Source organism: Equus quagga, chromosome 12 (assembly GCF_021613505.1).
Source record: "Equus quagga isolate Etosha38 chromosome 12, UCLA_HA_Equagga_1.0, whole genome shotgun sequence".
NCBI lineage: Eukaryota > Metazoa > Chordata > Mammalia > Perissodactyla > Equidae > Equus > Equus quagga.
In genome coordinates this window covers 9,601,507-9,617,592 of record NC_060278.1, presented here as the reverse complement: position 1 = coordinate 9,617,592, position 16,086 = coordinate 9,601,507, and the positions used below count along the sequence as shown (strand labels likewise).

The following is a 16,086-nucleotide window of genomic DNA, read 5'->3' as shown; positions in this document are numbered from 1 at the left end:
TTCTACTACTGACTTTTTAAAAATTTGATTTGATACTGGCATGAGAATAGACATTTAGACAATGAATTAAAACTGAGAATTCAAAAATAAACCCTCACATTTAGGCCAACTGGTTTTCAACAAGGGTGCCAAACAATTACATGGAACAAGAATAGTCTTTTTAACAAATGGAAGTGGCACAACTGGATATTCACATGCAAAAGAATAAAATTAGACCTCTACCTCATACCATGCATAAAAATTAACTCAAAGTATAACAGCTAAAACTCTAAGAGGAAAACATAGGTGTATTATCTTCATGACTGGATTTGGCAATTGTTTCTTAGATATGACACCAAAAGGCAAAAATAGATTAACTTGTACTTCATCAAAATTAAGAACTTCTGTGTCAAAGGACACCACCAAGAAAGTAAAAGGCAAGCTACTGAATAAAAGAAAATATATTTGAAAATCCTATATCCTATACAAATCCCAACAAAGGATTTGTGTCTAGGATATCTAAAGAATTTTTACAATCCAATTTAAAAATGGGCAAAGGAATTGAATAGACAGCTCTTCAAAGAATGGATAATAAGCACATGAAAAGACGTTCAACATCATTAGTTATCAGAAAAATGCAAATCAAAACCACAATGAGATGTCACTTCACACCCACTAGAATGGCTATAATCAAAAAGACAGGTAATGACAGGTAGTGACAAATGTTAGCAAGAATGTGCAGAAATTGGAACCCTTACACACTGTGGATGAAAATGTAAAATGGTACAGCCACTTTGGAAAACAGTCTGGCAGTTCCTCCAAAGGTTAAATTCAGAGTTACCATACCAGCCAGCAATTTCATTCATAAGTGTAATCCCAAGAGAAATGAAAACATATGTTCACACAAAAACTTGGACATTAATAGTAGCATTATTAACAATAGCCAAAAAGTTGATACAACCCAAAGGTCCAACAACTGATGAATGGATAAATAAAATATGGTATATCCATACAATGGAGTTTTTTTTCTTTTTCACTCTTATTTTTGCAAGATTCAACATGAGCCAACACTGGCTGCCAATCTTCCTCTTTTTATAGATGAGCCACCACCACAGCATGGCCACTGACAGACAAGCGGTGTAGGTCTTCCCCTGGGAACTAAACCCAGGCTGCCGAAGGGGAGACTGCAAACTTAACCACTAGGCCACTGGGGCTGGCCCACAGAATGGAATATTATTCAGCAATAAAAAGAAATGAAGTACTGATACATGTTATAAAATAGATGTCCTTCTAAAACATTATGCTAAATGAAAGAAGGCAGACATGAAGGATCAAATGTTGTGTGATTTCACTGATATGAAATATCCAGAATAGGCAAATCTACAGAGACAGAGAGTAGAGTGGTCGTTCCCTAGGGCTGAGTGGTGAAGGGGAAACTGGCACAGGTGATGGCTGAAGGGTACAGGGTCTCTTTTTAGGGTGATGACAGCGTTCTACACTGGATTGGGGTGACGACTGCATAACTCTTGAATATTCTAAAAACCACTAAATTGTACACTTTAAATGAGTGAACTGCATGATATGCTCATTATATTCAATAAAGCTGTTACCAAAAAAAACCCTGATTTGGTGCTAGTGCTTTCACGTTGTGTAATGGTGTGCTGCTTGGCTTTGGATGACTAGCCAGGTTCAAGATGCAGGGAGTCAACAGCATGCCCTTTTTATAGAAAAATGGTACAGAAAAAAATTGTTCATTGGTGTCAAGTCTATAAAATTAATAGAAAAATGTGTACTTCACTGTTCAAAGCATTGTGATATACTTCCCCAAATTAAGTGATTTTAAATTAATTCCCCAAATTAAGTAATCCCCAAGATTGATTAAAAATTACCTTATGTTTTAGCATATTCATCTGAATATCCATTTCAATTTGGTTGGTTTTTAAATCTCCCTGGAAACTAAGCTCTCCATTTTCATAGTCATTTAACTTCCTTCTTGTCACTTTTAAGAGTTTCTTAACTCTGCAGAAATGTACAGAATGAGTAAGTCAAGTTCCTTAAGAGTAAATATTTAATAATTATTTGAACAGATATTATGCTTTATCATATAAAATAAACAAATGTAAAAATTATGATCCTCTCACATTCATTCCAATCTAATATTGTTTAAAAGCATACTAAATGATAATCTTAGGTAAATAATATTAATAAAATTTTTATGACATATATGATAAAAGACTGATATTGTAACTATATAGAGTTTGCTAAATAAGTTATTTAACCAGTTTTAGTATGTTAATATTACTATTAACATATTACTAAATATTAGTTATAAACCAGAGATGAGTATTCAAGGTGAAGAAGAAAAGCATATTTATACATGAATGTTGTGAAGACTCAAAAATACATTTTGGTACCTACTGACCACAGTCTACAAGAAGAAAAGAAAGTACACACAAAAAAACATCAAGGAGATCATTCAAAACAGAAAAGGAAAAAAAAAATCTTTGAAGTCTGAGTTGAGGGAAAAAGGAAACAGGCAGAGCTTCCAGAAGAAAGGAAACTAGCAGAGAGAGAATGTGTCACAGTCTCCTCAAGATGTTTTAGGAAGAGATCTAGAGATCTTGGCTTGCACAATATTAACAAAATAAAAGGGGTGCAAACAATGTAGAGAAAGACAGAGGAACATTTTGATTAGAATCACAGAGCAAACATAGATACTCAGCAAATAAACAGAAAGGAAGCCATGTAGGGGCTTCACAGACATTGGAAAATATTTCACTTCTTATCTGAGTGATAAAAACATGGTTACTCTTTTTATTCTTCAAGTCATATACTTATTTTTGTATGTATGACATTTTATAACTAAAAAAAGCAGAAAGAAAATATAAGCGAAATCAAGATAATTTTTGCTGCTATTAAACAATGGTACAGATTTTTTGATATTAAAATATTTGAATGCTGTGGGAAGAACACTACTAAAAAAAGGAAAGATTATCAAAGAAAGCAATGATATCCTGCAGAAATAAAAATTCAAGGTAGACAATGAAGAGTGCGGCTGACATTACATGCAAAAGGTATTGACGTTCTTGTTTAGGAATCATTAAAGGGTAAGTACAATATTCTGGCATTCAAAAGTTTCAGATTGTGCTGCAAGTTTCTGAAGTAAATTTTTAAATAGACATTTGTTTAACTATGAAAATGTAGATATAAAATGAATTTGTATTTAGGTTTTAATAAAGTAAAATTACAGTTACATCAATTAATTAATGGTTGAAATGATCTGAAATATTAAAATCTTACCCAGTAATCTCTTTTTCTAATTCACTATTTTTCTTCATTTCTTGATCCAAACTATATTCCAGAGATTGTTTTAACTCCATAAATTTCTTTAGTTGTTCCTTTTCATCCTCAGACTTTGAAAAGAATTTTTAAAGAAAATTATTTTTAAAAATCTAGAGACTCATTCTTATTTCTTAAAAATATTTCTCATGATTTCATGAGTAATATGTGTTTAGATAGGTTTACCTGATGTCAATAAGGACAGATTTCAAAAATAATGACTTTTTTTTTTGAGGAAGATTAGACCTGAGCTAACTACTGCCAATCCTCCTCTTTTTGCTGAGGAAGACTGGCCCTGCGCTAATATCCGTGCCCATCTTCCTCTACCTTATATGTGGGACGCCTATCACAGCATGGAGTCCAAGCAGTGCTGTGTCCCCACCCGGGATCCGAACCAGCAAACCCTGGGCCGCCGAGAAGCAGAACGTGCGAACTTAACCGCTGTGCCACCGGGCCGGCCCCAATAATGACTTTTCCTAAAACAGCTTAAATCGATTTTACATTTTCATCAATTATTTTTTCTGAAATTTAAATTGCCATAATTTATTTGTTAAAAACAGAAGCTTTTATACATAAAATACTAAGTGTTAGTGAATTTTTTTTAAAGAGTGGCTATATTTACATTTTAGTTTCTAAAATGTCCTAGAAACATTTTCATCAATAGTTCAAGATATTCCAGGTTTCACTAAATCACATCTTACTAAGATAATCTTTGAAAAATTCCTATGCAGTCCCCATTACATTTTTGATGATCATGTGACATTCTCTGTAAGCATTCTTCCATAGGTTTCAATTTCTTTTTTTCTATTAACCACTTTTCTCTTTAAACAACGCTTAAGTCTTCTCTATATTAGATAAAAACGTTAACTGTTGCTTGAGTCTTGTATGTAGCTTTTTCTATCATCCTGTTTTTTTCCCTTCCAGGGGACTCTAACATTCTTTAATGCATGGTCTCATCCACAGGATTCATCTTTTCATCATTTATTCTCTTCTTTTACACTAAAATCTGACTTTCAATCCTATAATTCCACTAAAACTTTTTTGTGGATCATCAAGGACCTTTTCTTTAGTTCTCATCCTGCTTTACTTCTCAGCAGCAACTACTAACAATGACCACACCCTCCCTCTGCTCCTCTAGCCCCACTGCATTTCTAAGTGACAGCGCCCCCCAATGCTCCGACCTGGACCCTCTCTAGTCCTCTTTTCAAATCCTCTGAGTTCCTTAAATTTCAAGGCTTCAAATCAGATTCCCTAATCTACAGTTCCAGGCTTGACCCCTTTACTGAGGTCATCTGCACTTGTCTTTCTTCCTTCTATCCCTCATAGACAATATCCTCAGCCTCACACTCTTAAACCATTACTTGGTGTGGATTACCTTCATAGACAGCTAATCTTGTACATTTGATATTGATGCTTATCCGTGTTACTTTGAGTGTAGTGTTATTTCCTAATCTTGAGGGGGCACCCTTACCCTTAGGACGTTGACCAGCATACTTTGTCGTGTTTTTCTTTTATAATGCAAAAGTTCTTCACAAGGGTCAGATTATCGATTGTTTGCTTTGTTTTCTTTTGAATAATTTCCTATTCTATAGAGACTTGACTTCATGGAAGTCTCCTTCTAAGTTCGTTTCAGATGCACACTCAACTGTACTGTTTGGAGGCTGGAGTCAGCTAGTGCTGTCTCTCCTTCCCAATCCGGATTCTTCACCTCAAACTTGTGTTGATGAGATACCTTAACCCAGGTAGTCTCTGGCCTGGGGTTTCACGAGATGAGAACCTTCTAGAGAAGTTAGAGCTATTGATTGAGATGACTGAAAGCTGTCTCATTACATTTTTGATTCACAGGATAGACCTTAAAGTGGCTAATAATTCTACGTTGCAATCCTAACTCATTTCTATAGAAATCTACATAACATTCCTCATTATTTTTGAATAAGCTTAGTCAGTTTTGGGTATTCTTATAAATTTTTCAAGTTTTGATACCTTAATAAATTTCTGCATGACACTGTAAGGGGACAACTCCTGGCACTCTCATTCACGGAAGACTTTACCAATATATTGTCATGTCACTTATATGAAAAGTATGCTAATACACTGTGACTACTTTATATGAAGTCTAAAAAAAAATAATTTTCAATGTTTCTTCAGCACAAAGAAGACCAGTCAACAGAATGTTCGAGTTCCCTCGATAGGTATATCTGTATAATGAAATCTCAAGAATCTAGCTATTGTAACTGAGAGAAACTGAGGTAGGTGCAGCTACCTCATCGTTCCAACTTAGGGTCCACCATGCAATCTTCCGATCTTAAATCACAGGCAGCCTCTCCTGCAAAGGAGAGTAGGAATGGCAGGAGAATACGGTTCTGCTTGAGAAATAGCTATATAATTTTCACTATATTTCAAAAAATTGGAATCCTGCATTATACGTCAATCTTTTCTGAGACTGGATTTTCTCCAATCCAATCTTTGTCCAACCCAAGTAAATCTTTGATTAACTGAAGTGAGTGGGAAAAAACTAGTTTCTGAGCTTGCAATGCCAGAAGTACTATGTTACTATGCAAGGCCCTAATTGAGTAGCCATTTCTATTTTTTCATTGGTATCTCTTCTTTTTTAAAATCCAACAAAGAGAAAAATACATTCCTTTCAGAAAAATGCTTGCATAATGACCTAGTATTCATTCTTGATGAAGAGAACAAATTACAACATTAAAAGTAATTCATTCTCAAAATCTCACTGAAGGGTTTAGATTATGAGAGAAATTCAGAGTTCCAGAATTTCAAAATTTCTGGGAATTTTTAAACATATTAAAAAATCGCAGCCAGGACTCAGTTATTTGTACACCAATGTTCATACCAGCATTATTAACAATGGCCAAAAGGTGGAAAAACCCAAATATTCACCTACAGATGAATGGATAAACAAAATGTGGTATATACAGAATACTGCATTTAGACTATCACAATCTTTTCAATTAAAATCTTACTGAAAAATCACTAATTTTATGAATTCAGTCAACTTCCTCTATAAAGAGGAATTATACTACTAGTAGCAAGAAGTATCAATATAAATGCAATAAATATTTTTATCAATGATATTTTTCATATTGTCCAAAATATTCTTATATATTACTACCAGTGAAATAAAAATTCCTTTTCAGTATGATAGAAATTAAGAGATCGACTTACCGTACTTGTACCTAACAGGTTTTTCTGAAGCTGTTCAATTTTGCCCATTTGCTTTTTGATTGTAACTTTTAACTTGGCATTTTCAATTTCAAGCCTAAAACGTATATTTTTATATAATTATTCTCACACATAGATTTTAAAAAATACCACATAATTTCTGAACAAACATTATGAAGATACAATTACATAAATTCTTAAAGATTTGGAAAGTAGATGATTTGGCAATTGTGCCATTGTTCTAGTTGTGTTTGTGGATAATGTGCAAAATTTAGAGATAATGTGCAAACACTATGCATTTCAAAGTAGTTTGAAGCTGAAATTTTTATCCAGCTTAACACTGATGCATTTTATTATCCTAACAGGTATAACTCTCATACAACACTGCTTATCTGCTCTAGAAATACTCAAGTTATTTTCTGTGCTGCTTTCAGTTGTACTTTTGCACGTGATCTTGTGTCTTCTCAGCGCATCTTACAGCCTCTATATGTCGATCCTGTGCTTCTTGCAACTAAAATAAAGAAAAAAATAAAGAAAAAAACTACTGATAATCTAGTACAAATCTGCCATCACCTATGTGTATAAAGTTTTATTGGAACCCAGCAACCCCCTTTCATCTGCATGTTATTTATGGCTGCTTTTGTGCCATACAGGAGAGACCTTATGGCCACAAAGCCTAAAATATGTACTCTCTGGCCCTTTACAGAAAAGCTTACCGACCTCTCCTCTAGTACTAAAACACATTATTCATGATTTTAAATTATATTTTATCAGATAAATACACAAATTTATATGTTGGTCAAATGAGGAAAGAAGAAATTACCTTATGATAAACAGTTATATATGTATTCCAAGCACATCAACTATAATTTTAAATATTCACATATGTGAATGGGCATGGCTAGTCCTGTGACTGTAAAAGTTAACACGCTGCTTTCAGTGACAACCAGGTGTTTCCTGGAATAGTTTGAGGGGTAGTATTTATATAGGAGCCAGGATGCCTGGGTCTGAATCCCAGCTCCACCAGTTGTTAGCTGTGTGAACTTCAGCAAATTACTTACATTTTCTGTCTCAGTCTCTTCATCTGTAAAATGGAGATAATAATAATATCTACCTCACTGGGATGTTGGGAAGATTAAATTAGGGAATCTATGTACTTAGAAGAGTACGTAGCACATAGTCAGCTCTAAGTGTTCGCAATTAGCATTATTATTCTTGCTGCATTTTATGTTCTAATAAAACTTGACATTTTTGCAGATGGCAGGCCAATGGAAGTGGTCTTCTATTGAAGATACATGAAATCATTCTTCCCATCACTGAAAGTGGCAGCAAATGGGGAGCATGAGGCCCACAGCATACCCTCAGGACTTCCAAAAACTTTCACCAATTCCACTGGCCAACAGTACCTTTTCCGCTTATAATAACTTATAACTAACTTCCTCTTTGTGTCACCCAGTGGGCAGTGATGAGGGGCTCCAGGGCAGATAGCACCTCCTGGATTGAGTAGGACACAACGACACGACCGTCAGAGTCAGGGCACAGCCACTGACGTGGAAAGAACGGATTCTATTGCTAAATCAAAGTTTCCGAGTCAATTCACCCCCACCGACTGTTTATGCTGGGCTGCCTCAGCAAGTACGCTGACGAGCAGATCAAGGCTATGTGGTCTGGTGTATCAGAGAAGCTGTCCCCAGAGCTTTACAGTTGGCAAAGTGCTATAAGCGTGTAAATCCCAGGTCTGGCTGCATCATGAAGGAAGGCAAATCTAGACTTTTTTTCATAGCGAGGGGAAAAAAAATGATTGAACAATTCTCCTCTACTAGATTAAGTACTTTCAATTTTATATTAAACTGCTTAAAATTCATTTAGAATAAAAGCTTTATTTTATATCAATGTTTCTAAGAAGAAATTATTGGTATGGTATGAAATACTTAATTTTATCCTAACAACTATAAGCTAAAATATTTTCAATTTATACAAGGACAAGTGTCACGCATATCAAATCTTATTTCCCCTTAGAGAAATTTATACTTAGAAAGACAAGATTCTCTCTCATGAACAAAATAAAACAATGTAAAATTAAGGGCTAAATTGTTCTGCACAGACTAGAGGACAAGTGCTGAAGAGAGTAAGGTCAGCGAGAGTTAGAACAGTCAGAGAAGGCTTCACAGAGAATCAAAGACTGTGAGCCAGGTCTGAACATTGTACGATTAGACAAGAAGAATAGAAACTGCAAAGACAGAAAGGACAGCACAAGCAAAGGCTGAGAGACAGTGAAATCAGCCCAAGTAACTCAGAGGATAAAATCCAGTGTCAGGGAAATAAAACATATATCCACACAATAACTTGTAAACGAATGTTCACAGCAGCATTAACAGCCAAAAAGTAGAAACAACCCAAAGGGCCATCATCTAACGAATGGATAATAAGTTTAGCCACACAATGGAGTATTGTTTGACAACAAAAAGAAATGGAAGTACTGATTCATCATATAACACAAACTTTGAAAATGTTATGTTAAGTGAAAGAAGCTAGTCACAAAGGACCACATAGTGTGTGATTCCACTGATATGAAATATCCAGCAGAGGTAGATCTATAAAGACAGAGAGTAGTTGCGTGGGGCTGGGAGAGATGGGGAACTGAGGGTGACAGCTAAGGGATGTGGGGTTTCTTTTTGGAGTGATGAAAATGTTCTAAAATTAACTGCAGTAACAGTTGTACAACTCTCCGAATATACTAACAGATACTGAATTATACATTTTAAATGGGTGAATTATATACGAATTATATCTCAAAGTTTTAGAAAAAATCCAATGGCAGGATCTAGATAATTTTCTTAATTCTCTATTTTGAGTGTACATACTATACATGACTTGAATATTTTCATGCTTTTACAATATATCTAAAATGAAAAGAAAATGAAGGAAAAGCCTAACTTCAACTGGCTTGTTAATGACCTTTCTGCACAAGTTATCTGAAATCCATGAAATAAATACACACAGATTCATATTCATTCACAAAAGTGAAGATGAAAAATAAGGCAATTTTCTGGAACATTTCATTAAACATCTGATTTTATCTGGCTTGCCTCATCACGATGATAGATAACAGTAAAAAAATACTGTTTAGTAGGAAAAAAAAGTCTCTCAACTTCTATGAAGAATGATGCATAATTCTCACATTTTCCTAAGGTTAAATATTGTAATAAAAAATATATAATACAAATGGCAGAATGAAAGTCAGAGTTTAAGAAACAAGTGCATTATAAAGATAATAAAATTATAATAAATTAATTATAATGAAAATACAAAAGAAAGCTGCCCACGAAAATTAGTACCCTAAAACACTATGCTATTTAACCAGCTCTAGGTGAATTGCTGACATGTTAAATTTCATACATACTTGACTTCTTATTTGACCTAATTTCTTCTTTAAATCCTGTGTCTCATCTTCTAAACTAATACGATATCGTGATGTAACCTCCAGAGAAGCCTCCGACATAGACTGCTTTTTCAGGGTGTCAGCCAGTTCTTGTTGAAGTTGTCTCACAACTACCTAAGAAGACATTCCTGTTACTGATTTTATAAATCATCTTATTAGGAAATTATGTTATACCATATAACACTAACATATATACTCTGAAAAGTATCACATATGTCAACTCACCTTCTTTTCCTCATATGTACACTTCCTGTTCACTGAAATCAGTCAAAGACACAGAAGGTGTTATCCTCCTGCCTCATAAGCATTGTTACTTAGGCAATGGATTCAGCCCCACTATCCATTCCCCGGGGGCATTTGCAAAGATTTACTACCTACTGAAAATCTCAAAAAGACATGAAGATATAGTGGGACTAGGGGTGGTCAATTCTACACTGTGGAACAGTTTCCCTCTTCTTTATCAGAGGCCTACATGAACTTCAGAGTTCCTCACATACTCCATCCTCTGCGCAAACTCTTCCCACGATTCCCATCTCAGAATAAAAGGGAAGTCCTTCCGATGGGCTTCGAGGCTCTAGGTAACCTGGCCTCCCCCTCCCTCCCTGACCTCAGTGCCTACAACTCTCTCCCTACTCAACCCCACTCCCGCCACACGTGAATCCTGCCGCCCCTTGCCAGTCTGGAAATGGAGATCCAATGCCAGATTAATAAATGATGGAGAGCTGCAACTCTCTGTGTTGGACAAACTGAGGTCCAAATGATAGTAACTGAGCCGTGAAATGACAATTATGAGCCAATTATTTGTGAAAACGTTCAAAGTAAATTATAACTAGCAGTGGGAAGATTAAATCAAATATAGTTTTGCTAAAACTCACCACATTTGTCCCAAATTATGATTTAATTAAAAGCAGATGCCTTTAAAGAGTACAGAGGCCATAGGATATTTGATTTGAGACTGAAATATTTCCAAATTTAATTCAAATTGACATCAGTAAAAATAAAATTCTACTGGGGGCCAGCCCAGTGGCACAGCAGTTAAGTTTGCACATTCTGCTTTGATGGCCAGGGGCTTGCTGGTTTGGATCCCAGGTGTGGACATGGCACTGCTTGGCAAGCCATGCTGTGGCAGGCATCCCACATATAAAGTAGAGGAAGATGGGCACAGATGTTAGCTCAGGGCCAGTCTTCCTCAGCAAAAAGAGGAGGATTGGTGGCAGATGTTAGCTCAGGGCTAATCTTCCTCAAAAAATAATAAAATTCTACCAACTAAAAATGTATAAAAAGCTACTGAGCTACAGCACCTACACTTCAATTCACCTGGGAAATCTGGAATTAACTGTCAAGGTAATCCACTTAATGGAATCAATTTCGAAATACTCATTTTAGTTATGAGCATTTCATTCATCTGCTTCATCATGGTATTAAAATGTGGTGACAAAGATTAAAATTATTGTTTTAGCAGTATGAGACTAAATTATTAATATCAGTCTGTACCTATTAACAATTCATAATTTAACCTCTTAAAATTTCATAGGTGACACAATGTCTTTACTCAAAGTAAAGTAAGTCTCTAGTCTAATTTTTGTTTGCTGGATACAAGGTATGCTTTTAAGCTCATTTATAGTCTATATATTTTTAGATTCAACTAGATTCCACATTTAGCTATAATCAAATATTACTTCGAATTTTCTTTCAGAAACCTTGAAAAATATTGATCTTTCTGGATACTTACTTCTCTTTCTGCTTTCTCATTTTCATACTGATACATTCTTTCTTTTAAATGATTACATTCATCCATTAACTCCTTATTTCTTTCTTCCAGCATAAGACCTTGTTTTTCACTTTTGGCTTGAAGTTTTGTTACAATATCCTGAAACCGGTCTTGGATATTAATTACTGTCTTTTCTTTACTATCAGCTTTGTTGTGAGCATCATCCAGTTGCTGTCGAAGCAACATATTTTCACTCTGTAGTTGAGCCAATCTCTCCTCTAAGGATTCCTGCTTCCCGATGTATTTATTCACTCTACCTTGTTCACTCTGATACATGTGTTCAATTTCCTTCTTTTGACACTGTGTTTGGCTGAGGTCTCTTTGTACACCTTCTAAAACCAAAGTCTTCTCTCTGAGAACATCTCTTGTTTGATGGAGCTCAATTTCTAGGTTATTGACTTTACTTTCAGCTTTAGAAAGTTGTTGAGAAAGAATCTCATTACTATCTTTCAGATTAGATATATCAAAATTCATTTTGTCCTGTAAGCGAAACCACTCATCTCTTGCTCTCTGGAAAGCAATCTCTAGGTCTCTTTTTGATGTCTGACTTTGATCATGATCGTGGACAGCAGTAGCCAGTCTAGAACGGTATGATTCAACTTCTGTTTCCAGTCTTTCTTTGTTTTGTCTTTCATTCTCCAGTTTAGAGTTTAGCACTGTATTCTCAGCTGTTAGAACATTAAGCTGTCCATTATATTGAAATATTGTTTTCGCTAATGTTTCCTCATTCAGTTTTATTGTCTTTTGAAGATCATCATTCTTTTCTTTTACTCTTTCAATGTCCTCAAAATATTTCTTTTCCTTTTCCTTGTTCTGATTTTTTACTGTGTCTATTTCCAGTCTTAGAATGGCAATTTCATCCTGCAACATGTGGTTTTTATGTGACAGATCTTCTTTGTCATGACTATCAGAAACCTAAGTAAAACAAAGGAGACCTGTAGCTTAGTGTTCAATAAAATGACAAATCATGATTTCCTCTGAAATTAAAGAATCATCTATAAGTTTATACAATAAAAAGGTTGCCAGAAGTGGATATCCAACTGGAAAAAGATAAAGTTGGATCCAAACCTCAAACATTATACAAGCATAAATTCCCCAAAGTTCCAAAATTTAATTGAAGACAATGAGTCCACGAAAGTAAAAAAGAAACCATGAGAGAATTTTTAAGAATCTCAGAATGGGAAAGGCCTTTCTCTGAACTACAACAAACTCAGAGGCATAAATAAAAGACTGATAAATCTGACTACATTAAAACTTGAGTTTGCAGTCTGACATCTAACCTATCCACCTGCCCCAGAGTAGGAGCCTCAGCTCTGCATACATTTGGACAGATGAAATCTCCTAAAGTCCTTTTCCTTGAGAATATTCCACAGATAATCTACTTTTCTAACATTTTTATAGTCAGTCATAAAAATTCCATCTACTGACAAGTCATACATCTAGGTGTTATACTAAGCATCTCTATATCCATCACCGAACTTGTTGAGTTGTCACAGTTCTGGAATACGAGCAAGCTGATTTCCCCAGGGCTTCTGACTCTACTACTAGTGCTCTTGTGACAAACCACAGCTACTTCTTTACTGGAAACAGATACATACGAAAGAAGCCTTATATTTCAAAACAGTAACGGTAAATAAAGTCAAACTTATAGAGTTCTTCTCAGAAAATCATGAGACTATTTGCTGCTGCAATAACTTTTATTTCCTCTTCATAATGTTTAAAATAGCAATAACTGCAAAATAGGGGGAAAATACACTGAACTGTTTCACTAGGAATAAAATATTCATCCATAAATTATCACTAATTTAGCATATTATTGTTTTCAAAAGTTCCTTGTCCTGAAATAGGATACAATTTGGAGCAAATTGTTACTTTTCTCAAAAATAGAAGAATAACATCCAAAACATGGTCTCTAAACTGGCTACACTGTTTCTCTTTACCATCAGTGGAAGTGATAAACCTCTCTATTAATATATCAAGGCGGTGAAATCACTGCCCAAAACTGGAACATCTGTTAATAGCAATAGTTGTTAATACCAATAGTTTTGAGATTATGGAAAGCTCATTAATTCCTATGAAAAATATTAAAAGCCTCTCCTTTGGATGAGGCCATTGGAAATATCACTACTTGACTATTACAGACAAACGGATTTGAATTAAGAATATTACTTTTTCCAATGGACAAAAAATGCCACCCCCCCCCCCCCAAAATATATATAGTCATGCACCACATAACAACATTTGTTCAACAATGTACTGCTTATACAATGGTGGTTCCAGAAGATTAGTACCATATAGCCTAGGTGTGTAGCAGGCTACAGCATCTAGGTTTGTATACGTACACTCTATGATGTTTGCACAACAACGAAATTGCCTAACAATGCATTTCTCAGAACATACCCCCATCATTAAGTGATGCATGACTGTATCTATGCTTTAAAAGTCCTCTATACTTTCCATGATGTATAGCGTTGGTTTTTTAAATATATACACACAAAAAAGGATAAATACACATATGTGAAAACGACTAAAGAAAATACCTCAGTGTTCAATTTCTTATGAGCCATTTCTATCTCCTTTTGTTTGCAAAGGTGGTTGGTCAGAATTCCATCTTGTAATATTCTGGCATTCTGTTCTCGAGAAAGTTGCCTCTGAGTGTCATTTCGCTCTTCCACAACCTAGAGACACATTTCATTAGGCTTTTGGTTTCCTACTACTAAAAAGAATCAAAGGTTAAGAGTAGAAACTCAAAAAAAAAATGTTAAAAGGAAGTAGCTCTTTTAATATGAAAGGACTTTATCCCTCATGAATAACTCAAATTTTAATTTAAATGATAGCTCAATTCATCATAGAGCAAAATTACAGGTAGACATAGTATCGTGAAATAAAATTTCTTTACAAACATTTACTAGTTTCATCACAGTCTTAAGGCAATTTAGCCTGTATTTTAACATAAAAAAGCTAAAATTAACATTTATGTTAATGATTAGGCTCAATTTACCTTCCATTCCTTCATACAGAAAACACATACAGAGCATCTCTTAGGTGCCAAGAATTGCAATAAGTTAATAATGTTAGCTATAAATGTCACAGCTCATATTTAGGATGCGATAACATTTTTGGTTTGTTTTAAACCCATATATACATGAAACCAGAGCTATTACAAGTAATAGTAATGAAACAATGTTAGAAATATGCATTTCTTACCTAGATTAACTTACCTGATTCAGATTATTTCTCACAGTCCTCAATTCCATGTCTAGTGTTCTAAGAGTGAGTTCAAGCTGTTGTTTCATTTCAACTTCTTGACTATATTGTTCTTCTTTTCTTCTTAATTGCTCCCTAATTTTTTCATATAACTTATCAGCAGTTCTTCTCTTCTCTTCTTCTTGTTTTAAGGTAAATCTGCAGTTAAATATGCTTATCTTAAAATTCATTTTGTTTGGAAAAAGAAAAATTCATTTTATGATCGGGTTCTACATATGTTGGTTTATTATCCTAATGAAATTTCTATCTTCTCAAATTTTTTTCCTTTCTAAACCTCATGTTTTTAATTTCTTACTTAAATCTCTTTCAAAAGATATATATACTTGAAAGGTGGCAATGAAAAAACATTCTGCTGCTTAGTTTTAGTCAACAGTCACTCTGGTAAATATTGTAGGAAAGGAATTTTGAAATTATTCAGTAAAGTTAGAGTTGAAAATTACTTTTTTCCACAGTCATAATTAGCACTCTATTAGGACAGATTAGTTACTAATTGAAAAGAGAACTCATTGTTTATAAACAAGTTCATAAATTCACTAGAATGAAAATTCCAAGTTCACAAAATATCACAGTGAAGTAATACTGACTAAAAGTGACTTACAGTGTAAGACACAACAGCAGATGTCTAGACAACAACCATCTGCAGGATCCTGTCACCCAGGACTAGGCAAGGGAGGCTGCTATCTGGGGCCCCTCACTTTCTACGTTTCTTCTCTTGCAACACTTTCAACTTATCTTGTAGATTATTATCTACTTTATAAATCATTTTAAAATCCCTTTTGGAACAAGACAGGCTCCATATTAAGTAAACAATTAAGAGTAATATGTGCTTTCACCACAGACCTCTGAATTAATTTTATCTACGTATGAGAGAGATTTTGAATAAACTAATTGGTAATCACCTTCCATCTTACTTTTTATTCCATGCATATGTGAAGAATAAAACTGCATACATTTTGTAATTTTTTAGTCTTGAGAAAAATGCTCATTTCATACTCTGGTGGGAATGAAAATTATTATAAACTTTCTTGAGACTGATGTAAGAAATATGGATCAAAGACCTATTTAAAAGTTCTTATGCTTTAACCAAATAATACTATATTGAAGA

General features: G+C 34.5%; 1 protein-coding gene across 11 annotated transcripts in view; it reads right to left on the bottom strand.

The window, feature by feature from the left end:
- Positions 1 to 16,086, bottom strand: part of ANKRD26 (ankyrin repeat domain containing 26) — an 87,799-nt gene that overhangs the window by 16,540 nt on the left and 55,173 nt on the right. For 10 of the 11 annotated variants that reach the window (XM_046679357.1, XM_046679355.1, XM_046679356.1 and 7 more), the window contains 8 exons: positions 14,936 to 15,119; positions 14,255 to 14,392; positions 11,676 to 12,629; positions 9,905 to 10,057; positions 6,942 to 7,012; positions 6,505 to 6,598; positions 3,280 to 3,392; positions 1,869 to 1,998 (listed from right to left, as the gene is read on the bottom strand). In XM_046679357.1, the coding sequence (XP_046535313.1) occupies positions 1,869 to 1,998; positions 3,280 to 3,392; positions 6,505 to 6,598; positions 6,942 to 7,012; positions 9,905 to 10,057; positions 11,676 to 12,629; positions 14,255 to 14,392; positions 14,936 to 15,119 (1,837 nt within the window). Of the gene's footprint in view, positions 1 to 1,868; positions 1,999 to 3,279; positions 3,393 to 3,691; positions 5,645 to 6,504; positions 6,599 to 6,941; positions 7,013 to 9,904; positions 10,058 to 11,675; positions 12,630 to 14,254; positions 14,393 to 14,935; positions 15,120 to 16,086 lie in introns of those variants that run through there. The other variant, XM_046679363.1, reaches the window with a different exon arrangement.